Source organism: Lepidochelys kempii, chromosome 5 (genome assembly GCF_965140265.1).
Source record: "Lepidochelys kempii isolate rLepKem1 chromosome 5, rLepKem1.hap2, whole genome shotgun sequence".
In the NCBI taxonomy this organism is placed as follows: domain Eukaryota; kingdom Metazoa; phylum Chordata; order Testudines; family Cheloniidae; genus Lepidochelys; species Lepidochelys kempii.
The window spans coordinates 102672679-102700296 of record NC_133260.1 but is presented as its reverse complement, the minus strand read 5'-3'; the positions used below and the strand labels follow the sequence as shown (position 1 = coordinate 102700296).

The window sequence follows — 27618 nt, the reverse complement described above, 5'->3', positions numbered from 1 at the left end:
TGTCATGTTGGGATAAAGGTTTCCTGTATGCTGTTTCTCTTTCGCCTTGTGTAATAAAGTAAATGAGATAAAAGGCTAGCCATATGATCTCAGTAGGTATGAAGGGGCTGGCTCACTATTAGTGCCTCTTTGTGGTCAGGTGTTGCTTAGTAGCTCTCTTCTCCTATCCGGTACCTCCTGCTGATGGTCGCTCTGGGGCCGTGGTGGTCTCCCTCTTCCTGTGTCGTGGCCCTCTGGCCAGGTCATGTTAAAGGGCAGTTAATGAAGAGAAATAAGAGGAATTAACACAAATGAATTATCCTTAATTGGGTTAAGGCTCTCTTCTTTCAAAGGGCACTCATCTGTCTGTGGCCCTAAACTGAGTTCACATGTAGTAGAGGTGAATAGTTCTCTCTCTAGGAGAGTCAGCCTCTGGCCCTCCTTCTCTTCAGGCAAGGGCTGTTGGGCAGCAGTCCTCTGAGAAGTTCTTGCTTGCAGTTTGCCCTCTTTCCAGGAGCTGAGGACTGAAGGTCAGCTCTGCTCCCTGGTCTGCCATCAATTGACATGAGTATCTCCTTCTTAAACTCCTCCCTCCAATCCTAACATCTCTCATGAGTGCAATGGGGCGGAGCCACCCGAGCCCACATTAAGTCTTGAGAGAAGTGCTAGATCCTTGCTTCAGGAGGGCAGTCTGTCTCTACACTGGGCCCTTAGCCATGTTGAGTGGTGCTCACTTAATCTAATGAGTCACTTACGTAACCTTCCTTTCTCCTTCACAAAGTTGTCTCTTCAGCACCCAATGTAGGCAATTAGTAAGCAGTAGCAATACCCAACTAATGTCCAGATTCTTCAGCCCTTCTTCAGACTGAGCAATACTTACATGAGTAATCCCAGTTTTGGAGGAAGATAATTGAGAAGATTGTAGACTTTTCCAATTGTACTGCTTCTGCCTTCTCTTGTTCCCCACTTCATCATGTTCATATGATTTTGTGCAGGCAGAGGAAAACAGAGGAAACAGGCCCATTGCAACCTTCTCTAGAACATTTGGCCATGGCAGGTCAGTGTGTGTGTGCCGTTAAATGATACTGCTTGAAGTGGTTCCAGTGCTTAAAGTCATATGTGAAGATCCTATAGTCTGGATTTATGAAGGAAGTATTTTATTAATAGATGATGATACTAGTATTCTTTTTCTCAGTCAGAGAACTTTAGTTACAGATTTCTAGAGTTTGTGGCCAGCGGAGACTGTTAGATGTTTTAGTCTGACCTTTGGTATATCACAGGTCATTAAATTTCACCCAGTTATCCTATATTGAGCCCAGTAACTTGTGTTCTGACTCAAGCATGTCTTCCAGAGAGACATCCTGTCTGGATTTGAAGATGTCAAGACATGGAGAATCCACCACTTCCCTTGGTAGTTTGTTCCAGTGGTTAATCCCACTCACTATTAAAAAAAATTTTTTTTAAAAAGTGCCTTATTTTTAATCTGAATTTTTCTAGCTTCGGCTTTTAGCCGTTGGTTCTTGTTATGGCTTTATCCACTAGATTAAAGAGCCCTTTAGTATCTGGTATTTTCTCCCCGTGAAGGTACCTATATGCTCTAATGAAGTCATCTCTCAGTCTTCTTTCTGATCAGCTAAACAGATTGAGCTCTTAAGTCTCGCGCTGTAAAGCAATTCCTTCAGCCCCTGAATCATTTCTGTAGCTTTTTTCTGCAATCTCTCATATTTTTCAAAATCCTTTTTAAAATGTGGACACTAGAACTGTATGCAGTATTTCAGTATTGGTCTCACTGATGCTGTCTGCAGAAGTAAAATCACTTCCTACTGCTACCCTGTTTACACATCCAAGGATCACATTAGCTCTTTTTTCTACAGTACTGCACTCTTTTTTCTACAGTACTGCTCATGTTGAGTTGCTTGTCCACTCTGACCCATAAATTCTTTATTGGAGTCAATACTTTCCTGGATAGAGACCTCCATTTGGGAGGTATGTCCTGCATTTCTTGTTCCTAGATGTATCATTTTGCATTTGCCTATAGACTGTTTATACTGTAAAGTATCTGAAGCAAGAAATAGCTGGCTTTAAGAAATTACCTGAATCAGCTACAGACTAAGGACAGACTCATTTCTAAGTCTCCAGATTTGTTCTTTCATAATTGATTTCCTGCCTCAATTGTAGACTACAAATAAGTCAGATACATCTCTGTTCATTAAGTTTATTAAATAATAGAGATATTTGGGGCTTAAGTGAGAGCAGAAGATGCCCCTAAATATTTACATATATGAATGTTTGAGCCTGCATTCTTATGGAGAAAAAATGCCTTCCACATGGTGACTCTTCAGAAAGAAAAAAGTAAAGAAAAAAGTATTTCTGGTATTACATATTTTACTCATTGAACTTTTTCAATATACTTTGCTCATTCTGTGTCAGTACTTTCTGAAAACTGAGTATATGGGATACACCATAATTTAAAAATGCCTTTTGTAGAAATGACTTATAGTTCTCTAGAATTAAGGACAGTCAGTATGAATTGTGTTTTGAAGTATTCAGTTCAATACAGTGGTTATTGGAGACTTTATAAGAAGGCGTGTTTAGTGCTGGCTCAATAAAAGTGAAATACTTATAAGTGCAGTTTCTAAGACTAATTATATTGTTCGTTGTATAGATAGCTTCAAGTGTCCAGATTTAACTACGATGCAAAGATGTAGGGTTTGATTGTCCTCTCAAATGAGTTTTACCGTGACGTAACTTCCAAGGACTTTCATGGAGTTGAAGCTAATTTATCCCATGACAAGTGGAGAAGAATCAGGTTAATTTCTCTAAAAGTTCTTTACTTCACAGCAATAAATAGGTTCAAAAGCACCTTGCTACTGAACTAGCATACACTGTTATGGGGGTTAGGGGGTTGGACTAGATGACCTTCAGGGGTCCCTTCCAACCCTGATATTCTATGATATTCTATGTTATAAAGCAGGCTGGTAGGTAAACTAGGAAAAATTACTTATTGTTAGCATCTAAAGCTTGAAGTATTCTGTTCTCCGTTTTCTTTCTGTGCAGCAGCCATAAGTAAATAGAGCAATAACCTGTATAATGCTACATACATATTTTCTTATATTTTAGGATATAGCAGCCGAGGGGCTGGGGGAAGAAATGTGCACATAGCCATGTGATGGTAGGGGGGGAAAATCTTTTAGCTAATCCCCAGATTAGAATTTGGGCAAATGTTACTCTTTTAAGATTTACATAAAGATAAGTGACAACAAGCAAAAAAGTTCATGTGGTAAACTGGATTTTACATTTTAATTTTATTCAGAGACCACGATGCAGACATCAGAGACTGTGTCGGACACAGGTTCAACAGTGACTTTACAGACATCTGTGGCTGGCCAGGCAGCAGTGCCCACACAGGTAGTACAGCAAGTACCGGTACAGCAGCAGGTAGGTGGCTGTTAGTCTAGGAAAAAAACATGAAAAGTCAAGTCACAGTTGTGCCTTTCCTCAAATATAATGAAGGACTGATTTTGTATAGGTCTGCTAAATGAACTCTTCTTTCTGTTTTTATCCATTTTATTTTGCTAAAACCAAAAGAGCTACATAAAAAGACACACTGCTTCTAGGATTTATTCCTTGAATAAGATCATCAAGACATTTATCAGAGGTGTATAACCACCATATATATATAAATATGTGGTAGTAATAATAGATAATATAGTAATGTAACATCATAATTTAACATTAATGTAAAACAATTAAATATTCAAATTAATTTATTTGAAAGGTTAATAAGGAAAATATTCCTAATATTAATGGCCAGATTCTTTTCCCTTTTTGTTTTGCCCCCTTGAATCAGTCTAAAATAAATGCAAAACGAGTATTACATTGCACCTCTAAAGTTGTATGCTAAACACTGATGACACCCTTGACTTGAAAGCCCCACCCTAGAATTCATTTCAGCAGCTGAATCTGTGCAAGATCTACAGTGTAAATTGAACTGATTTGGGGGAATAGGTAATTGGGTGCAAGAGTTGTGCCTTATATTTAAAATAGTGTTCAAGGGTTTTTTTTCTCATACATGTAAATAAATCAGTATTTAATCATGAGCGTTTTGGGGATTGTGGATGACAGTGATGTTATCTTGCACTGAGAACTGGCTTTAAATAATTGTAGAATCATAGACATTAGAAATGGAAAGGACCTTTTAGATCATGCAGTCTGATTTCTTGCCAATGCAGTCTTGTTCCCAGGAGTAAACAGTTTCTAGTATTTTGTCAAATTTAGTTTTAAAATCCCAGGTGACATTGTTGACTTGCCTCTTACTTTTCATTGTCGATCAATTTTTCTTGATAGTAAGACCAAACTTTCTCTCTTCTAATTTCATGCTATTACTTCTGCTTATATTTCTATGTATAACATGGAATAATTCTGTTCCGTTCTAGGGTATTAATTCAGCAAAACTACTTAGGCACATAATTAACTTTAGGCATATGCTTAAAATCATCTCTATTCAGCAAAGCACTTAAGCACATACTGAAGTCCTATTGAAGTTGGTAGGATGTCAGTGTGTACTTACATGCTTTGTTAAATAGGGATGGTCTTAAGCATGTGCTTTAAAGTTAAGAACGTCTCAAAGTGGTTTTGCTGAGTTGGGATCTTAGTGTTTAGATCTTTCATTATTTGTGGATAGTTATGTTTTTCTGTCTCCTTCCTCCTCGTAGTTATTGCTTAGCCAATCTATAGTATGTATTTGGTTCTTTTAATTTTTCTTCATAAAATAATCCCTCTAGCTCTACCATCAGTTGTGTAGATCAATTGTGTAGCTTTCTTATACTTATTCCAATTTTTTTTCTATTAATGTGGTATCCAGAACAGAACACAATAATCTAGATGTGGTTGCAGTGGACTCTTATCTGCCTGCTCTGGTGCGATGCCTTAGTGTATGCAGGCATCTGAAAATCACATTGGTCTATTTTTTGCAGCCATGTAGCAATACGTAAGGCCACTATCAGCCTTAGTTCTTCTTTTTGTAATTATTCCTATGGGTGCTTCACTTTAGGTGTGCATGTGCACCTTGGATGAGAGATTTTTGGTAGTGGTATCTACATGGTCTGTGCTAGCTGTGCTCTGTACACCCTCCTGCTCTGATCTGAGGGCAGGTCAGACCCACTGCTACTCCAGTTCTTTCTCAGCTGCCCACTTCCTGAAAGGGAACCCTGGAGTGTCCATGCTCTTGTCTTAGCCAGCTGTCCTTGCCTAATTCCTTAATTTTTATGACATTTTTTATTAAATTTATTTTACTTTTGAACTTACCTGCACACTTTTTTGTGCATTTTTTTTTTCAGAGGGTCCCCTCATTTTTCAAGGTCAGGCCTCCCACCTCACTTAGAGCCTTTTCCTTTGTTTGAGGTGTCTCTCTTTCCTTGCTGATTATGCCCCAAACCCTTGGTCTTAAATGCTGCCTGACCCCTAGAAGGTATTTACCCCTCAACAACATTCATTCTAGCTGTCTCCAATATCTGGGGGAGATAAATATCCCATCAAGGTGCAAGATCTGCATTGGATCTGGAAGCAAATCCAGGATACTGAAGGAGGACAGACTTAAGCTGCTGCTCATGGAGCATTCTATGAGACCCTCCTCCAACTTGGGGCCTGTTCAGCAGCTTTGACTAGTCTAGCACACCCCTTCAATTTCCATCACTCCACTCTAGGGGGCAAGAACCATGGGGTATCTCCAGATAGTAGCTCAGAGCCCTCAAAAAAGATGAGACCTAAGCCTCCTGATAGAGAGGCCTTGAAGAAAAGGGATAAATTGCCTCAGAAATCTGTTAGCAAGGAGACATTGAATTCTGGTATGGGTATAGTTGAGGCTCCAAGACCCTCCTGTAGTGAGCTTCCTGCACTGACTAAGAAGACCTTTAGTGCTCCCTGCTCTGAAAAGTCTCTTGGCGTGCAGCTTCACCTGGTACTAATGGTAATATGTGGCACTGAACCAGTAATGCATAAGGGCTCCATCACCTCAAAGAGATCAGTACTGGCACCAGCTCCCCTGCTTCCTGCCACTCGACTAGGGTACAAATACACAAGGCATTCTATTCATGCCCCTGTGCCATCTTTGGTACCAATGGCTTCAACTGTGATGGACTCAGCTCTCCTATGTCCTGCCTTCCTGGTACTGAGCAGATTCCTGTTTCTAAGTGACCTCCTACTATTCAAGGAGCCTTATTTTCCCCCTACTGATGGGTACTGAAGGAAACCTTGTGGACCCATGATCTCCTCTGGTACCAACTAAATGAGCTCCCCTTCGAAGACTCCTTTGCTGACTTGGATATGTCCATTCAGGAATCTATCATCTTCCCATTCAGACCCCCTCCCCAGAAGTCTGTTTTGAAAAGAGGGCCAGCAGGAACCAGACACATGCGAGTTCCTCAACAGCCTCCTTGCTATAACCTCTTTTGGGGTTCATTGCTCTTCCCCTATGCCCTGCCTCAGTGTCCCTTCTGCAGCTCCTGAGCTGCATATGGAGACCAGTATTATAAGAGCACATTCTCTCAGGAATGACCACCAGGAGTGAGAGGGACTTGTTCCTCAGGACCCCCCTCATCTCTACCCTTGTCAGGAGAAACCAAGAACTGTGGGCTGATAGAAAGGCAACACCACCCACTAATAAGTCCTCTTCCTCACTTGATGAAGCTGTAATACCTCCTCCACATTCCTATGCAGACGACTTCAAACTTTTCCAAGACTTCATGTAAAGAATATTTGAGTCTCTGCAAATCCCTCTGGAAGAGGTGCAGGAGTCACAGCATAGCATGATGTAAATCCTTCATTCCACCTCCTAGGGCAGGATGGCCTTGTCAATAAATGATGCCTTGCTAGAGCCATCGAGAACAGTATGTTAAATACCTGCTTCTGTCCCACCCACTTGGAAAAGAAAGGACAAGAAATATTCACTCCAGTGGCACAGAATACCTATTTGACTATCTTGAACTGATCGGTGGTTGATACTATTTATGAAACAAACAGCATGATTCCAGGTCCACATGATAAAGAGTATAAGCGGCTGGACCTTTTCAGTCATAAAAATTATTCCTCAGCCTTATTACAATTTAGGGTAGCAAATTACCAAGATGTAATTGCTCAATATAATTACACAAACTATAATAAATTTCACTCATTTTATTGAATATCTTCCACAATAACAAAGAGACCGGTTCCAGGCACTCATCACTGAAGGACAACTAGTTGCTAAGGCCTCATTAGCCTCTCTCATCTGTGGCAGTTTCAAATATATAAAGGGCCATAGAACCACCCAAGAAAAGATCTAGGTTCCACCTCTGTGGTTGCCCAGCTACCAGCCTGCATCAAACCACCATTTTGATATATTGGTTGAGAGCCACAAGTCACTTCATTATCTGGATCTTGCACTCCACCACCTTTCTACTTCCCATTTCCTGCCTTATGGGGACCATCTTTCCCATTTCATGCACTCATGGGAATGAATCCCTTTGAACTGGTGGGTGGTAGAAGTTGTCACATCAGGCTATGCCTCCTCTCCACCCACCCTCACTGCCCCTCCTCAGGGACCCATCTCATGAAGGTTCCTAATATAAGAAGTGAAATCCCGTCTTCCAACATGGGAAAAAGACTCTACTCCAAATACTTTCTGGTGCCCAAGAAGAAGGTGGGATGGAGACAGATCTTGGATCTCAGAACATTGAAAATATTTATCCAGACTCAGAGGTTCCGGATGATGACCTTAGCAGCAATTATACCACCTCTAGATCCAGGGGATTTCTTTGTGGCCCTTAACCTCCAGGATGTGTGTTTTCATGTAGCAATGCATCCAGCTCACAATTGCTTCCTGTGGTTCACAGTCAGTCACAAACATTATCAATAATAGATACTTCTATTTAAGCTCTCTACTGCCCCAAGAGTCTTCATGAAGGCTCTGTCATTAGTGGCTGTCCAGCTGAATAGTTAGGAGTGATCGTCTTTGCCTACTAGATTACTGACTCCTCGAACAACGAGGTACAATCAGCAGTTGGAAAGGCTCTACCTCTTTTCAACACACTGGGGCTAACATTCAACAGAGAAAAGTCCACTTTGATACCTACCCAATGTATCAAGTTCATTGGGGCCACCCTGTACTCCTAGACCACCAGAACACACGTACTATCAGACAGATTTGTCACAATGTCCAACCTCATCTCCCAGCTTCAGTTAAGTCCTCGAACAGTGAGAACTTGTGTGCAGCTGTTGGATCACATGGCAGACTGCACATTCGTGACACTTTACACCAGATTACATTCCCGATGCCTTCAGGATGGGCTCAGAACCATCTATGCCTGACAAATATTATCTAAACAAACTGGTATCTATTCTACAAAAAGTCCTTGAGTCCTCATCTGCTTTTTCTCCCCAAGATCTCCTCGGACTTCCACACTCACCAGGACATTCAGTAACTCATCTTCTACTCTCAACTGCACAACTGTAGGAAAGAAACCAGTGTACACATCCTGGATGTTAAGAGGGCACTAGTTTTCTGCCTAGAAAGAACATGCTTTTTGTGTCCTTCACAGACTTAATGAATAGAACCACTGTTTCTGCCCAGAGACAATCCAGGAGGGCACTAGCATTCTACCTAGAGAGAACTAAACCCTTCAGAGTTTCTCCTAGGCTCTTTGTATCTTTCACAGACAAAATTAGTGGAACCTTATTTCTATCCAAAGACTATCAAAATGGGCTTTGGGATGCATTTTGGCCTGTAGCAAACTCTCAAGAGTGCATCCTCCCTCTAGGGTGACAGCCCATTTCACTAGAGCACTGTCCACCTCAGTTGCTTTTGGCAAGAATGTCCCCATCAAAGACATCTATAAATCTGTCACCTACTCATCTGTTCATACCTTTTCCCAGCAGTACCCCATGGTGTATATTTTCAGCTCTGATGCAGCCTTTTGGATGACTGTACTCCAATATATATTAGGCAGGATTCCTCAGCACCTGCCCCCTTAATGTGGGTACTGCTTGGGAGTCACCTGAAGTGGAGCGCACATAGGGACACTTACTTGAAGGAGAAGGGGAGGTTACTTACTTGTACAGTAGCTGGGCCTTCAAGATGTTTTGTCACTATGAATGCTCTATTACTTACCCTCCTTCCCCTGCTAACAAAAACCTGTGATCGGAGGAGTAGTGATCCATCAAACTCTCTGTCAACTGGCAAGGGGGTTATAAGAACATCCTGATTCTGGTATGTACATTCTGGCTCATCAAAGAATGTCATGTGCGGTCTTAAATGAAAGCCAGAGTCACACTGGTCATTAATATCCTTCTGAAATATAGGTACAGATACTATATAAGGAATTATGAGTATGTATACTGAAAATATGATCTTAGATTCTGTATCGCAGCAGAAGTTGAGAAATAGGTTTCTTGTCAGACAAAAGATGTTTATTTGCCTCTCTGTCAGCATGTAGATTTAGCATTGTAAGCTAACACAATGGAGGCACATTTACATATGAAATCAATGGAGAGCTCTGAAGTCAACAAGGAAGAGCACATGGCAGAGGAAGAGAACCTTACCTGGAGATACATTTCAGAGGTTTACTATTCCATATTTGTAGAACAGAGAAGACACCCTGTCATGCTGTACCTAGGAAGTAAATGGGAATGCATTTACATTCATGAAAATGTGATCTCAGCCAGCCTTGTTTGAAAAGGCTGAAGAAGACATTAGGGGTGAGATAAACTTCTTTAGACAGGAGGTTAGCCTGTTAAGTTTAGTGTCAAGAAAGCATATTATGATTTTGTTTTATATATAACCCTTTTGTTTCCATTATTATCACTTACTTTCTCTCAGTGCAGTGGTATTAAACAAGGACCTGATAGTACAAACTGAATCATACAAGTTGGTGTGTACACTCTTCCCCTGGGGACAGCAGACCTGGAATTTTTTAGAGTGTCCTGTGGAGAAGGGGCTGGACACTACAGAGGAATGCTTTGAAAGGGCTTAATGACTGGAGTACACCTGTTGTTAACCTAGCAGGCAAAGGCAGGGCTAACATAGCTCAGAGGATAGAGCTTGGGTAGCTAACAGTCTGGTGATATCAGGGAACTGATGCCCAGTTAAACACAAGCAAGTCTTCCTCATGCTGGAGGCAGGGGGGTAACAAGGTGACTCATAGCCTTGGGTATCCTGAGAGCCAGCACAATATGGACACGCACACATCTAAAATGGAGTACCCACAGGGACAAAACACTAGTTACTGTACAAGTAAGTAACCTTTCTTCTTTGCGTGATTGTCCATATACATATTGCACTGTTGCCAGAGTCTTTTTTAGTCAGTGGTACCTGTTGGAGTGGCACATGTGCCCTGCCCGCCCTTGTGCCTGCAGCTACGGGCATAAAAGGTGGGGCTGCACCAACCAACTCCAGTTGCTTCTTGCTGCCCATGGTTAAGAGGCAGAGCTTATCACTTCTTTTGGCATACTACCCATTGTCTTGTAATATTAGTGTAAATAGATAGTTTTTAGTTAGCGGTAAGAGGTTTGGTTTAGGTTTTTTGATAGTGTCTGTTTAAAATTCCATTCAGGACCTTATTTTTGTTTTTTTCTTTATGGGAGGTACTTGCTAGCAGTCTGTGCACCATGACTGACCAGAAATCCATGTGATTCAAACATCACCTGTCTTGAGAAGCAGTCATGCTGCTGAATGAAGGCCAGACAGAATGTTTCTCCTTTACTGGTGTGACATTTGGAGACCATTCTCAAGGATACCTCAGAGCTAGAGAATCTCACCTCACGGAATTTCTTTGAGCAGTCGATATGTCCACGTTTGGACTCTGGCCTTTCAACTCTGGAGGCTGAAAAGGTTGAATGGTCTTCCAGGACTGCTCCTGCCTCTTCTAAGACCATTGAACTAGCCATCAAGTCTTCTGCCTTGAGAAAGTTATCAGGAGACAGAGGTAATAGGAAGGAGAAGAGGCACAGATCACGCTCTCCAAGTGTGGTATCTAGGCCTCAGAAAACGTTGAGGCTTTTTGATGTAAACAGTGCTTCTAAACTTAAAAAAAAAAGGGGGGGGGGGCTTGAGCACCCATCATGTTCCTGCTTGGGCTGATTTGGACTTGGACTTATCTCATATTTTACTCAGTGCCATATCGGCCATTTTGGGATCCTATGACCAATCCTCCAGCACTGACTACGCTGGTACTGGCAACACTGGTACTGATGACTGGTGTATCCTAATGCTGTCAAGATTATATATTGTGGCCCCACCTGCTATCATGCCTGTTCCCTTTGTATTGCTTCCATCTTAAACTGTTTTGGCACCAAGACCATATCTTGCTACCAGAGAACTTATCATTTCATCAGTACCAGACTCTCTGCTTCTTGCTTCCACAAAACTATTCCCGTGGGCACCACCTTTAGTTCTAGGTCTAGTACTATCTAGTACTACCTAAAGTATATCCCATACAAATTCCCATTACACCAGTGGGAACAGCACAGCCATTCAGTGAGGAGGTATTCATTTACCTCATAAGCTTTGGGGGACAGTGGAGAGCATTCTACAAGATCCTAGTTGTCTGGGCTTTCTGGAAAGCATCTAAGAGAGGCTCCCATTATTATTATTTATTTATTATTATGGAAGGAGCTCATAAAGGCACCCTGGCCATTGGTACCCACTTCCTTGGCCTTTAGCATCTTATACATTCTATTATACCTGGAATTTCTGGATGCCTTGGGGATATTCTCAGCATTGAAGACCTGTCTCAACTACCTGTACAAGACTCAGATCTCTGTCTCCTGAACAACTGAGAATGGAGTTATATCCCCCACAGCAGCCAGAACCATCTCAGGACGTTTCTCCTCTGGATGAGACTTGCAGGAGACAGAACTGTCCATCCCTGCGCAGTGTCTTCATCCCGAGATGAAGCAGTGGTTCCCGAAACTTAAACATCTACTCCTGATGATTACAAGGTTTTTCAGGAGTTAATGAGGAGAGTAGCCTTGACATTCGGAATCCTGATGGTTGAAGTTCAGGACAGGCCACATAGATTATTGGACATCTTGCACACTTGGTACTAGGATGTACCTCTCTTTTACATTCTGCTAAAATATTGTGGCAGATACCAGCTTCACTGGGTTGCACTTTGAAATGTGCAGACAGACATTACCGGGTACTATCCACTGGCTCTGTGTAACCTTATACTTACTCAGTACTGGGATCTCTTGTAGCTACAGCTGCAAATGAGATCTTGCCAGACTCAGCTAGGATCTACTCTAAGCATAAGGAACCTAAAAGATTAGACCTTTTTGGCAGAAAATGTTATTCCATCTCTAGGCTGCAGATGTGGATTTCTAATTACTGAGAGGTATTAGCCAAGTATGATTTCATAAACTGTAATACAATGCAAAAATTTATTTATTAACTCTAAAGAGGAGTTCAGGTCCATCTTAAAGGGCAGCTGGAAGTGAAAACATAATTGAAAACTGCTCTGTAAGCAGTTGATACGGCATGTAAATCAATGGGAACAGCTATACTAATGCACAGATCCTCTTGGTTCTTCTCCTTCTGTGATATCCCTAGAGAATTACAAATGACTACTGAGGAGTTGCCCGTTGAGGGTTGTAATTTATTCCATGACCACCTAGGGCAGGCGTTGGTATGCCGATTTTTGGCCGCACTCTGCTGCCAGCTGGGGTCCCGTCCGCTGGCCCCACTCAGCCCGCTGCCTGCCTGGATGATCAGAACCCCAGACAGGCAGTGGGCTGAGCGGGGCCAGCGGCTGGGACCCCAGGCCGCTGGCCCCACTCCGCCCGCTGCCTGTCTGGGGTTCCATCCACTGGCCCCTGTAAATGTAAAATGTATTATTGGCACGTCAAACCTTAAATTACTGAAGACTTGGCACGCCACTTGTCAAATGTTGCCGACCCCTGTTCTAGGGCAATGCTCGTTGAGAGTATACACATCAACCCAAAATGCAAACACTTTGGACTTCAGATGTACCAAAAGCAGCCTGTGTGTCATCAGTCCAGGTTCACACAGCTTCTCAGGGAGCTGCAAAAATTCTCTGGAAGAAGACCATCATCAACAGACATATTATTGCCTCTGCTTCCCTCATTTTCCAGGCAACAAAATTGACTCAATGCCTGGAAGCAGTTTACCCGTTACTTCGGATATTTCTAACCTATCTCCTCCTGTTGAGGATGGACTGTCTGACTTCCACCACTTATGGATTACAAAAACAGACCAAAGAAACAAGAGTTTGTGTAGTGGGTTATACAGTCCAATATCACTCCCTGTTCCACCCTCTGTCTTCTTCCCCATCCCTATTCAGGAGCCCCTTTCACAACAGCAGGTTAGAACAGGGAGTACAATCACTTCTCGCTCTCAGTGCAATAGTGGAGGAACCACACCACCTGAAAAGGAAAAGATTTTACTTGAAGTATTTCCTTATCCCCAACTAAAAGGAAGGACTTTAGCCTATCCTCGATCTCAGGGCACTGACCATTTACATCAAAAGGCAAGTTCAGAATGGAATTTAGCAATAATCATTCCGACCCCACACCTGAAAGACTGGTACACTGCTCTTGATCTCCAGAATGTGTATTTTCATATTTCAATCCATCGGACATACAAACAGGGCTTTGCAAATTAACCCAGGGAGGTCATACCAAACATAGGGGTTGTGTGAAAGAAGGTACAGAGGAGATTGTGTGAAATGTGACAAATAACCAGACATAGGTGGGAGCTGCGACAGAGCCCCCAGGACATAGGCAATACAAACCTTGACAAGGGAGTATAACCATTGAGAGATAGAGTCGAGTTTTGAAGGTGACAGCAGGAAGTTTAAATTTGATATGCTATCATATGGGAAGCCAATGGAGGAATTAAAAAAAGGGAGTTACATGATTCACTTGATTTGCAAGGAAGTTGCGTTTAGTGGCAGCATTTTGTGTAGACTGAAGGGAGGCAATGTGTGTGTTCGGGAGGCCAGAGCCTGGGAAGTTGCAGTAATTCAGACAGGATGTAAAGACAACACGAATAAGAGATTTTGCAGTGTTGGGAAACAGAAAAGAACAGATTCTGGAGCTGTTGAGAAAGAAGTGGCACAATTTAGAAATGATGTGGATATGTGAGCAGAGGAGGAGGAGTCAAAATGTGAACGTAAATGTGGACAGGAGACTGTGAAGGATCATGGACAAAGAGTCTAAGTGGGGCGGCTCATATCCAGTATAGATAGGAGGGATAGAACAGCCACTTCCCGCATACTATGAATTGAGAGGGTAAGTGGAGTCCTCTCTGAACAGTGAATCAAGAGGCCTGTGTGTGAGAGAGAGCGAGAGCGGGGCTAAGGTTGAAATTTGACCTCACGCACTTTGGGAGCTGGCATCTTCTTCCTAAAGATGAAAATAATTAGAAGACAGGCAAAAAGAAATGTAATTTTAAATATCTCATGATTTTAAGCTATTCTTGTGATTTTTGGAGGTGTGTGTGTCATGGGGTATATAGGCCCCATGTTGGCCTGGCAAACAAATGGTTAAGGGGAGGAACTACCGGCCAGTACTGATTGGCAGCCTCACAACAGCTGGGAGAATAAAAGAGCTGAGAAGCAGAGGGGCAGGGTGGCTGCCAAAGGAGCAAGCAGGCTGGAGAAGGAAACTCATGCCAGCAAGCTGCTGAGTAGCTGACCAGAGACATTACCGAGAGAAGGCATAATCAGATCTACAGGCTGGAGAAGCCTACAGAAATTTGAGTTCCCCTACAGGCCACTCAGAGACTTAAAAACTGAAGGTGTTTCCAGATCCTCTGACTACCAGGACCAGCTGACTTTGCCAAGTATAAGAGGAAAATCCACACACCCCAGTGGGACTGAAACTAGCACCCTTCATAGCCCAGAATGGGAATGTCATAGAGACTCAAGCAAGAGGAGCTGACTGACCACCCTGCCAGATCAAGCAAACTCAGTGGAACACTCCATCTGACCAAACGGAGTGCTGTTGCACCAGCACATCAACTCACAGGGTGGTCTTATTAATTTTGAAGGTCTGGCATTGGCAGTACTGGCTACAGGAGGGAAAAGATGGAGGTTAACAGTGTGGGCTGTCATGGGCATATCCATGAACACAGATATCCCTCTATGCACAGACACAGGGAGATGATGTACCCCATGGAGTTATCCTAGATGCTCTTTACTGAGAGTTTGCTGCACATAGTTTTATTTCAAATATAAATTCAAATATACAAGGATTTTTTTTCTGTGTTGATAAATGGAAACAATTTTCAGAAATCCTGGATATATACAAATTAATCAGAATATTCACTTTGTGGCAATTAGGCTAAAGATACATCAGTGAATCTATATTTGCTTCATTAAGTATGTATATGATACGGTGATTTTTAAAGAGAATTGCTATTTTCTAATAAAACTAATGCATCTTTGAATTTTATTAGAAAATAAAGTAATACATTGCATGTGTGCTATGTTTGAGTAAACAAACTTCTGTATATTTACATTTATGGTGATATAAATAATTGTTCTTTTGTAGTGAATGATACTGTTTTAGATTAGGGTTTTTTAAATTAAAACTGATTACAGTATTTCATTTGTCTAGCAAACTATTCTCTTCCTACATTTCTTTAGTATTTACATCATTCTTAAATGACAGCTCATGCTTGTGTTGCTCAGTGTTTGTTTCTATAGTGTAGTGATAGCTGTCCTTGGAAAAACGTAGAATACATTTTGCTGAAGAAATACTATTTCTCTGAAGGAGAGGGAGATAGTTAAATAAAAAGGTGAAACTGACAGCCCTTTTCCTGGAGCTGTATTTGTGTTAAACTGTCCTTTATATTGAGCAGATAGCAAATTAGTATCTGTCATTTTCTCAGATATTATATATCCTTTCTTTGCACGGAGCCAAAATAAACATGACTCTTTTAAATGTCCTATTCAGGGCTCCTGAGTCAGACAAAACTCCCATTGTCACCAATAGAAATATAGGATACCCTCATGGCAGCCAGGAGAGGTGGTGTAGGCAGCCAAACTGAATGCATTATGGAGGAGGGGGAAGCCTGCCTAGGATTCAGCATAGTAGATGGGGGTTGGAAGGCCCCTACTATACCCTGCATTAATGAGGCAGGATAGGAAACAGCAATGTCTTTCCTGTCAGCTTTCCTTCCACCCCACCACCCTTTTCATCTATGAGAAAATAAACATCTGTTCCTGGAAAGCCAGGCTAAGAAGCCAGAACACTTCTACCTATCTTTTTTTTTTTTTTTTTAAGTCTGCTGTGGGGTAGAATTGTCCCAAGACACTTATGCCCCCCATCTCTCAAAAAAGTCAGGACTGGGAGGTTGACAGGGAATTGGGGGAAGAATGGCCACAGCAGCGCTTTAATATCACTGCTCCTTTCCCCTCCCCTTCCCCCGTCAACGGCCCTGCTGGTAGGGTGCCTACCAGCAGGGCCACCAATGGGGCGGGGGCAAAAGGGGCAGCGACATTAAAGTGCTGTCATGGAGGGTCCTTAAAGCGCTTTAATTTAATGTACGGGCCGGTACCGGCAGTCACTTCTTACCAGTACACCGTACCGGCCTACTTTCACCCCTGAAAATATCCCATGCTATCCTGATACAAGGGGTATTGTTCAGCCAGCAAGTTCTCTATCATCCTTCTTAAAGGAATATCAAAGACACAGTCAAAATTGGATGGCTCCAAAGTATTAGTGGATGGTTTCTGAAGCATATGTAAGCGGGGGAATAGTCCCGCTCTTGTGGGGAACTTTCCTGGCTTCTGCATTACCCCGGTGAAGTGGGCTAGCAAAAGGATCTGAGTCCTCGCTCCACTTCCTTTACCCAGTGGCCTCCCTGCCCTTGAGGACTCCCCTTCCACTCTCCTGTCTGGCAGAGTCCTCGTAACCCCAACAAGGCTGGGCCCAGGATTCCTGGGGGGCTTGACCCCCAACCCTGCTGTGGTCACCTAGGACAGGGGCTAGGGTGTCCCCACTCCGGGGTACTCTCTCTGTACTGGGCACTTCTCTGACCCACTGACCATTACATACAAGTTAAAGCAAATGCAAGTTATTTAATCAACAATTAATTTTAAAAAGAATAAGGGAAAATGAGAAAGGTTAAAGGAAACACATCAACCCGCTCTGTGGCAGGGAACATCACAAACAGTGTCTCTGGAATGTCAGGGCAGTTCAGAGTCTGTTCCTTGTAAGTCCCAGGCCTTCTTCTCAGGCCCTGGCTGTGCTGCAGGGATGCTGTGGGTTGGACACTTGCTCTGGTGGTGGCCTCACACTCTCAGGCTCTAAGTGGTAGGACCCTTCTTCCCAGTGTCGCCCCCGCCCTGTCGGGGTTACGATCCAAGCCTGGCCTGCAGAGCCTCTTGGCTGAGGCGTCTCCCTGTGCTGGGCCCGCTGCCCAGGGTCCCCCTCGCTCTCTCCAGCTGCTCACCACACCCAGCTCCAGACTGCTCCAGCCCCAGCTCCACCACTCTGTCTCAGCACTGCTGCTGCTCTGCCTCCAGCTCCCTGGGCTGCTTCTTTGGCCCTTCTGCCTCTGGTTGCTACAGCTCTGCTCCCAGGACAGGTCTGCTCTGCAGGCTGCTTCTGTGACTCTGCTCCCAGCACTGACCTGCTTCGTGGGCTGCTTTTCTGGCCCCTCTGGCGCTGGTTGCTGCAGCTTTCTTCCCAGGGCGAGTCTGCTCTCTCTGGGCTGTGCCTCTGGCTTTGGGGCTGTAGCTTTGCTCCCAGGACAGGGTCTTCTCTCTCTGGATCTGGCATAGCTCTGCTCCCCAGCTCAGCTTGGGCCCTTGCTTTCTCCTTAGCTCGGCCCCATGCTGTCTGACCCAGGCAATTCCAGCTCACATGGAGGACGGGACCTCCCTGGCCTCCTGACTCCCTGATTAGCCTGCCCACCCTGTCATTCAGGCTGACCTGGATCATTGGCCTCTCCCCATTGTTTCTGGGGACTATCAGTCTCAGGGTCCTGATTTCCCATCGACCCTTCCCCTTTTTAGTACTGGGAGCTAGCCAACCAAAACACCACCACTGACTGTTAGTAAGGGGGCAACAGTCCCCTTAAACATAGGTTAAATTCTGACATATTTCAGCTGGGGTAGCACTCTGCCCTAACTGAAGGGGTAATTGACAGTAGATTCTAAATTTTGAGCTTTCATAGATACTAGAAAGTCACCCATTTTGGTGCTTGTGGCTGAGCTGGCAGAAGAGGCGGGAATGCAGTCTCTATTGCTATACCTTTACCAGTTTTACAGCATAGTGCTGTCATCATTCACTTTCTCCAATAACCCTAACCTTAAACCTTAAGCCTACTTCTATCTCTCCCCTTGCCAGTGCACCAAATTGGCACTGTTTAGATGAACTAAAACAGTTTTGACTTACGTATACAAATAAACTTGAGGGGGAGGGAGTGATAACTTGGCTGAGTTATCTCTGATGTCAGAATGCGTCTCTGCCTGCAGCACTAAGTATGCATATTAGACTTTTCCATTGTTCCTTTTCAGCTGTCACCAAAATCAATAGGGTTCTTCCCACTGATGCCTACAATATTCCCGGAAATCATGGAATTGATTGGACCCAGTCTTCAAAAGTTACCTCATTAGAGACAAGTGCCACCGAGAATGTTCAAGTTTTACTGAAACAGCACAGCTATTGTAACAGTTCTTTTTAGTAGGACAGCATATTTAAACTCTGAAATATAAAATGTGTCTTCCAGTAAGATATTTATGCACAAGACCTTTTCTAATGTATTTCTCAGACATTCCCACTAGAATTCTTAGCAATCCAATTTAGCACCTTCTACTTTGCAAAGGAAAAACAAGAATAAGCAAAGGTTTAAAAAATTGTAATTTAAAATGTGAAATTCCATTATTATTTAGCTATTTCTTTTCATTCTAGATAAATGTGCCTTATCTAAAATGTTAATATAGAAAATAAGTGATAAAAGAAATCCCAAATCACTGGTCTGTTTTCTGATAATTCTTTGTTGTTGTTATTTTATATAGTGTCAACAGTGGGCTAGTGATGGACAGGAAGACAAAGTTCATTGCACTAAAGTTATTGTGAATATATTTTCCAAAAAGATTTAAAGTTGTTGAAATCAGATAACATTTCAATTCACTACAAAAAGCACTTGAAGAGCAGTTCTTCTCTGAAAAGTAACCTGTAAAAATGGCATTGTGGGAGTCCCATGTTTGTCTCTCAATAACTTCATATTAAATTTCTGCCATTTTAACACAATTTTTTCTCCTAACTGCCAGCCCTGCAAGTTCAGCCTGGGCTCTAAAAGTTCGTCTGCACTTTTTCTGAGTTGCACATCTTTATCAGTGATAAGATTCTGCAACTGGGTCTTAATCATGACGTTAAAAACATGGCCGGACGGCTGCTAAAATTCATATAATACATAAAAGCAAAGTGTGAGTTCTAAAGTTCTGCATAAGCCTACAAAGTGCGGTGGACTAGCTTTCCCAAAATTGGCTTATTACCATGCATCACAATTAAAAGATGTGATCAACTGGGTTAACAATAGACCATCCAAACACTAGGTAAAACTTGAACTAGACTGGAACCCCAGATGTTCATAGCTATTCATAGTAATTGTTGGTTTAAGATGAAATTTAGGTCACCAGAAATAATAATAATAAAAAAAATAGCCTATTCATCCAGATTACCTTAACAGCTTTGAACAAATTTTCTAAACTCCTGTTGGTGAGGCCCTTTCCCTTAGCTACTTTCATTAATAATCAGGAATTTATCCCTTGTAACGATCAAAGTGACTATTTGTTGTGGGTAAGAACTGAGATTACTCAATTGGGAGAGCTATTCCTAATTTGAAATCATGGTGTAATAGGGCTTCCACTTACTGAGTGCTACCTCATGGCCAGAGCTCCCCCTGCGGTGCCCTCCCTCAGCTTTCTCACTCCTGGGCCCTTTATGAGCTTTACACAGCCCTTCTTGTGCATAGAACTATTCTCCACTTGTGGCTGGTTTAATGACCACAAACAGTTCCACATAGTACTTAATGTCTCAGAAATAAAGTTCAGCAATGCAACCCAAGAGTTCACAGTTATTTCTGTCTCTTCTGCCACCCACACAGAGCTCTTCTCTTTCCATTATCTGTTCTTCATAGGCTTACCACTGCAAGCTATTTCTTTCTGGAGCTCAGCCTTCAGGCTCTAGCTTCCTTCTACTATCTTCTCCCTTCTTCTGGTGAGAAGGCTATATATATGCTTCCCTCCTCTCGAGAGCTTTTCTAAATTGGCTGGAAGAGAAGAGAGCCTTTCCGCACCCTACAGTACAGTGCTCCTGGTCCTAGTCTCCTGAAGGTTCGGTGTCCTGTCCTCTGTCACCCAATCAATCTACTAATTCCCCAGGACTGCTTCTTCTCTTCAAGGCTATTTCCTGGGTCTTTCTTTCAGCTTCCTGGAAATGGGGTCTTCTGGCCCCATCTACTCTTAAAGGGTCAGTATATCCCAGCACATGTACCAAGAGATATGTAATAATATAAAAATCCTGTGTTTTTAATATTTACAAGTGAAACAGTTTATTGTGAAATTTGGATACGAGTCGGCCCTATCTAGGTCTTTAACTGCATTTGAGGAGTTTACAACAATTTTTGACTGTGTCAAAAGCCTTTCTAACATTCAGATATATCACAGCTATTGCTTCTCCCCTATTCACAAGACTTCTTACCCTGTCAAAGAAGGATATTAGGTTGGTTTGACATGATTTGTTCTTGACAAATCCGTGTTGATTATTACTTATCACCTTATCTTTCTTACAAATCAGTTTTTTTATTTGCTCCATTATCTTTCTGGGTATCAAAGTTCAGCTGACTGGTCTATAATTCCCTGGGTTGTTCTTATTCCCCTTTTTGTAGAGAGGTACTATATTTTCCCTTTTCCAGTCCTCTGCGGTCTCTCCCATCCTCCAGTTTTCTGAGATAATTGCTAATCACTCAGACCTCTTTTCAGCCAGTTCCTTAAGTATTCTAGGATGTATTTCATCAGGCCTTGCTGACTTGAAGACATTTAATTTGTCTAAGTAATTCTCAACTTGTTCTTTACCTATTTTAGCCTCAGAGCCTACCCCATTTATACTGATGTTCACTGTGTTAGTCATCTAACCTTTTTGGTGAAAGCTGAAACAAAAAAAGCATTTAACACTTTGGTCATGGCTGCCTTTTCATAGAATCAAAGAGATGTAGGGATGGAAGGGACCTTGAGAAGTCATCAAGTCCATCTCCCTGCACTGTGGGAGGACCAAGTAAAGCTAGACCATCCCTGACCGGTGTTTGTCCAAATTGTTTCTAAAACATCCCATGATGGGGACGCCACAATCTCCCTTGAAAGCCTATTATAGAGTTTAACTACCTTTATTGTTAGATTTTCCTAATATCTAACCTAAATCTCCCTTGCTGCACATTAAGCCCATTACTTCTTGTCCTACCTTCAGTGGACATGGAGAACAACTGATCGCTGTCCTCTTTATAACAACACTTAACATAGTTGAAGGTTGTTATCAGGTCCCACATCAATCTTCTTTTCCCAAGATTAAACATGCCCTTAAAGTTTTTTTTAACCTTTCCACATAGGTCAGGCTTTCTAAACCTTTTATCATTTTTGTTGTTCTCCTCTGGACTCTTTCCAATTTGTCCACATCTTTCCTAAATTGTGGTGCCCAGAATTAGACATAGTACTCTAGCAGGGCCTCACCAATGCTGAGTAAAGTGGGGCAATTACTTCCTGTGTCTTACATACAATACTGTTAATACACCTCAGAATCTTATTACCCTTTTTTGCAATTGCATCACATTGACGATGCATATTCCATTTGTCATCCACTTCAAGAGCCAGATCCTTTTCAGCAGTACTACCACATAGACAGTTCTTTTCCCATTTTATAGTTGTGCATTTGATTTTTCCTTCCTAAGTGAAGTACTTTTCATTTTTCTTTATTGAATTCCATCTTGTTCAATTCAGACCAATTCTCTAATTTGTCAAGCTCATTTTGAATTTTAAACCTATCCTCCAAAGTGCTTGCAGCCCTCCCAGTTTGGTGTCATCTGCAGATTTTTAGCATACTCTCTACTCCATTATTTCAGTTATTAATGAAAATATTGAATAGTACTGGACCCAGGACTGATCCCTTTGAGGTCCCACTAGATATGCCCTCCCAATTTGACAACAAACCATTGATAACTACTCTTTGAGTACGGTCTTTTAACCAATTGTGCACCCATCTTATAGTAATTTCATCTAGACCACATGACCCTAGTTTGCTTATGACAATGTCATGAGGAACTGTTTCTGTTTTCTGCTATTTTCTTTCCCTCCTCATTGAGTAGTGGCCCTACTCTGTCTTTGGACTTCCTTTTGCTTCTAAAGTATTTTTAAAATGTTTTCTTGTTATCCTTCATGTCCCTAGCTAGCTGAATGACATGTGCCTTGGCCTTTCTAATTTTGCCCCTACATGCTTGTGTTGTTCATTTATATTCATCCTTCTTAATTTGACCTAGTTTCCTCTTTTTGTATGACTGTATTTTGAGTTTCAGGTCATTGAAGATCACCTGGGCAAGCCAGGGTGGTCTCTTACCATTCTTTCTATCTTTTCTCTGCATTGATATAGTTTGCTCTTGTGCCCTTAATAATGTCTCTCTAAAAAGTTGCCAACTCTTCTGAACTTTTTTCCCTTAAATGTGCTTCCCATGGGATCTTATCTACCAGTTCTCTGAGTTTGATAGTTTCTCTGAATATAGGACAGCCTTAACTTATACACAACTTAATGTTTTTGTTTATTAACATACCTGTAAATGTTGAGTTTTCTTAGTAATTTATGGGGTTTTTTTTTCAAGTCTGGATTCTATCTTCTTTTTCTATTTTTTTCCTGTTTGTATATAACCCTTTCCTAGTGTTAAGACTCCAATAAATATTAACTTTTAGTTTCTGTTTTCCAATATGTAATGGAGACTTTTTATTTGAACAACAGTAGTACTATAGAGAAGGATAAAATAAAGTATAAGGTGGTCTTTGAAGGACACCTCTCAATAGTAATGAGGGGTCCAGAGAGATGCCTTTAGAACTAGTAAACATAAACACTGCAAATGAAGGTTAATAATAATTTAAATAAATTTTTAAAAAAATAAATAATTTATTTGGTTCTCCTTTGAAAAGATTCACAAAATTGAATTATGCAGTTGATCACACATGGAATAAAAGTCACTAAATGTCTGTTTAGAGAGAGAGAAAGAACTTGTTCCTGCACAGTAGAGATGTGAAGTTTTATGTATATATAAGTGCAAGATAAAAATGATGAATAGAACAGGGAGCACATTGGACTCAATCCGGCAACAATGTGTGCTGCAGTGGGCTGCCAAATTATTCTTGCCTAATAGCAGAAATAAAGCTAAAAAGGAGAGGATGTAGCTAAGTGCTACAGAAGTATGCTAAGGAATTTGCTTAAGTCCATGTTTCCTCAAACATGTCCATTTTCCACTCATATCCCTCCCTTATTTTATTTTGCACTGTTAAGCATAAGGGAGCAAATATAGAAGGGATTGGCACTAGCCCCCACTTAGTTTACGCTTAGTGCCTCATACTGCACAAGCAATTAGAGGAGCTGAGTTAAAATAGATCATGTAATCTGTCCAGAGAGAAACATCCATCCACCAAAATTTGAACAAATCTTCATATTCATCTCAGAGCACAGCCATAGCATGCAAAAAGGATTGTGAGGATGTATCATTGAGACAGAGATGCACACTTCTATTAATCAAAATTGGAACCTAGCTTAAAACCATGTTTAGCATGTGCAAAATGTAATCATGAACTGATATGGACAAAGAATATTGATTGCAGTGTGTGCTGTTTCTGTGATGCCTACCAAAATGCCTACCAATCCAGACTAATGAAGATACTAAGAATGATTCTGAAATCTGAGAAGGGGAAAAAATGTATATCCAGCATTATTTATAGGCATGGCAGTTGATATTTTTTAAACTGTTTATAAATAAAAACATAAAAGCAGCCATACCAAGTCAGACCAAAGATCCATATAGCCCAGTATCTTGTCTTCCAATAGTGGCCAATGCCAGGTGCCCCAGAGGGAATGAACAGAACAGGTAATCATCAAGTGATCCATCCCCTGTTGCCCGTTCCCAGCTTCTGGCAAACAGAGGCTAGGGGCACTGTCCCTGCCCTTCCTGGCTAATAGTCACTGATGAATCTATCCTCCATGAACTTATCTAGTTCTTTTTTGAAACCTGTTATAGTTGGTCTTCACAACTTCCTCTGTCAAAGAGTTCCACGTTGTGTGGAAAAAATACTTCCTTTTGTTTGTTTTAAACCTGCTGCCTATTAATTTCATTAGGTGACCCCTAGTTCTTGAGTTAGGAGAAGGAGTAAATAACACTTCCTTATTTACTTTCTCCTCACCAGTCATGATTTTATGGATCCCAATCATATCCCCCCCTTAGTCGTCTCTTTTCCAAGCTGAAAAGTCCCAGTTTTATTAATTTCTCCTCATCCGGCAGCCGTTCCATACCCCTAATAATTTTGTTGCCCTTTTCTGAACCTTTCCCAATTCCAATGTATCTTTTTTGAGATGGGACGACCACATCTGCATGCCATATTCAAGATGTGGGCGTACCATGGATTTATATAGAGGCAATATATTTTCTGTCTTATTATCTATCCCTTTCTTAATGATTCCCAACATTGTTAGCTTTTTTGACTGCCACTGCACATTGAGTGGATGTTTTCAGACTCAGTGACTGCAAGATCTCTTTCTTGAGTGGTAACAGCTAATTTAGACCCCATCATTTCATATGGATTGTGTTTCTCAATGTGCATTATTTTGCATTTATCAGCCTGGAATTTCATCTGCCATTTTGTTGCCCAGTCACCCAGTTTATTTTACCCTATTTATTTTTCTAATGTTTCCTTCTTAGTGGTTTTAATACAAATACATTTAATTTGAAATTTAAAGTTCCCTGTTTCACTTTTGTGGTTCAAGATGGTTTCTGTTTTTAAATTGAATATTTTTATTCGCTTTATTTTTGTTGACAAACATTTGCATCCACATACTGTATAAATTAGTGCTCCATTTGTTCCTCTCGGGCAGCATATGTTACTCAAGCATGTAATTTGTTTTGGTATTGTTTTCTTCTGCAAATAATAATAAAAATAATCACTAAAAAGCTACATCAAAATAAGCATTCATTCTGCCTCTCATTCTATTGGGGACACGCTGATTGCTTACTCCTTCTCCTCTTCCAATTACTCCAGGCTGGAAACAACCAAACAAGAAGAGTCAAAGAAATCTACTAGTAGGTCCAGTAGGTCCTTGTTAACCCCATTTGCTTCCTGTGCCAGTCAGTTTATTTCCTGTCTTCTGGCAAGACAGTTCCAAAAGTTCCCCTGACTATGCTTCCCCCATCCCTAATAATACCAGTTTTAGAGCTTGAACACCATCAGAATGTCATAAATGTTTCAGTATCTTGTGTAATTTCGCCTTAATAGCTGGTTGCTCTTACACTGTCACACAGGCAGGGAGACCAATCAGACAGTTTGAGATTTAAAGAGCCTCTGGTGGACACTCTCTCTGAGCCTCCCAATCACTGTTCTACTTCACAAGCAAACAGACCACACTGTAAATTTTTTGTTAAACATTTAAATAAAAGTTGTCAGGCAAAAATGACATATAAAACAGAAGAAGGGACAGAAAAAAAATTTCAATAGTGCTACAGTCTTACACTGAAAATGGTGATGAGTTTTTCCTCAGGCCAAATTCTCCTAAATGTATTGGGCCCCTATATCTTTGAGGAGATATCTGTTCTCCTTGACCTCCCATCCCTAAATAGAGAGATGTGCCCTACTCAGTCTAAGGCTATGTCTGCACTACACCTCACTGGTGGCTGTGTGTAGGATATATGTAGCTACAGGCCACAATGAAAATCCTACTGTGCCCACACTGTAACTACATCATGTGTTGGTGAAAGGCTCTGGCAGAGGGGAAAAGCTTCAGTAGCTCCCTACTGCCGGAGCCTTTCACTATGGTGAGGAAAGCCTCTGACAGCGGGGAGGAGGGGGAGGTTCCTTAGAGGGGGAAGACTCCAACAGTAGGGAGATGACAGAGCCTTTCCCTGTTGGGAGAGTCTTTTCCTGTAGAGGGGCAAGGTTCCAGCAGCAGGGAGGCAGCAGGACACTACACTGCAAAATACAGCTGTGTAGACAGGCTTGGGCAAGTAGTGAGTATATAGGATATGAACTTGCATATATATTCGCACCCTTCAGGAGTGTCTTTACTCCACCCATCTAATAGGTGTCTCCCTGGCTACACTGCTGTTTATTCACCCACACAAGGGGGCTAGATACGTATGCATTCTACACACAGCTGAAAGAAGCGTGCAGTGAAAATGAACCTTAAGAAGATGTGCCCTTTCTCAAGAGGTTTAACACAGATTTGGCTTTGGTAGTGAATGAACTTTTTCTAACTTAAAAAGTCAGATACTTCCTTATAAATAGGTTTCAGAGTAACAGCCGTGTTAGTCTGTATTCGCAAAAAGAAAAGGAGTACTTGTGGCACCTTAGAGACTAACCAATTTATTTGAGCATAAGCTTTCAAGTGAGCTGTAGCTCACGAAAGCTTATGCTCAAATAAATTGGTTAGTCTCTAAGGTGCCACAAGTACTCCTTTTCTTTTTCCTTATAAATATAATTTAAAATAGGATCTAGCTTAGTGATTTAACAAGTTTTATTGTTAACACTTCTTTAAAGTGGTTTTCTTCAAGACAAAATTTTCCTAAACAAAGGCCATCACAAGGGCTTTTTAGCTATATTATTTCTCACTCGTCACCATAAAGAGACCATTTTAGTATCTGGGTTATAGGGAGTCGTGGTTTTTCCCTAAAAATATATTGGACCCGGCTCTAAATTCAGTTTTGAAGGAAGTTTTTCTTAAACTTCAAAAACAAAAGCTGTTTGGGAGTTACCTGATCTTTTAAATTTTCTTTTCAAAGAATTATACAGTATATATGAAGTTCTACCAGGGTGTGTGTGTATGTGTTTCTATAGTAGCATCAAGTCTCTAATATTGACCTAGCAAATAACCTTTTATTTTCTGAAGGCTTCATTGTGAGCTTATAACTCTGAAAAACTGATTTTCAGACTCAGGATGTCACTCAACTGTCATTTCCAACTGCCATGGAACCTTCTAGTTACAACATTTTTAACTCCTAACAGGGTTTCATTGTTTTTTTTTTAAAATAAGTCAACATACATCCTCCCACCTTTACTCTGAAGCATGGTCTCTGGCAAGGTGGCAGAGTGGATGGAGCATTATCAGTTGCTTTTTATTTGTATTGCTGCAAGGATTTTTATGCATCAGCATATTGAATTAATAAACAAGCTGTAGGAGTTCAAGAATGTATAATTTTTTTAAAAAGTCCTGACTATTTATCCTGCTATAATTTTTTTTTATTTAAAATATGGATGAAACTATGGAACTTGTGTTTCTCTTCTTAAATCTCAGATTGCAGAACTTGTTTATATGATACACACAGGAGAAAAAAAAATCCTTAAAAACAGACTTTATTCTTGAAAATTATTATAATCTTCTGTCACT

At 41.4% G+C, this 27618-nt stretch overlaps 1 protein-coding gene across 4 annotated transcripts in view; it reads left to right on the top strand.

Moving 5' to 3' along the window:
* Positions 1-27618, top strand: part of RFX3 (regulatory factor X3) — a 250111-nt gene that overhangs the window by 132943 nt on the left and 89550 nt on the right. For 3 of the 4 annotated variants that reach the window (XM_073345241.1, XM_073345239.1, XM_073345242.1), the window contains exon 2: positions 3293-3417. In XM_073345241.1, the coding sequence (XP_073201342.1) occupies positions 3301-3417 (117 nt within the window). In that variant the 5' untranslated portion in view covers positions 3293-3300. Of the gene's footprint in view, positions 1-3292; positions 3418-27618 lie in introns of those variants that run through there. The other variant, XM_073345240.1, reaches the window with a different exon arrangement.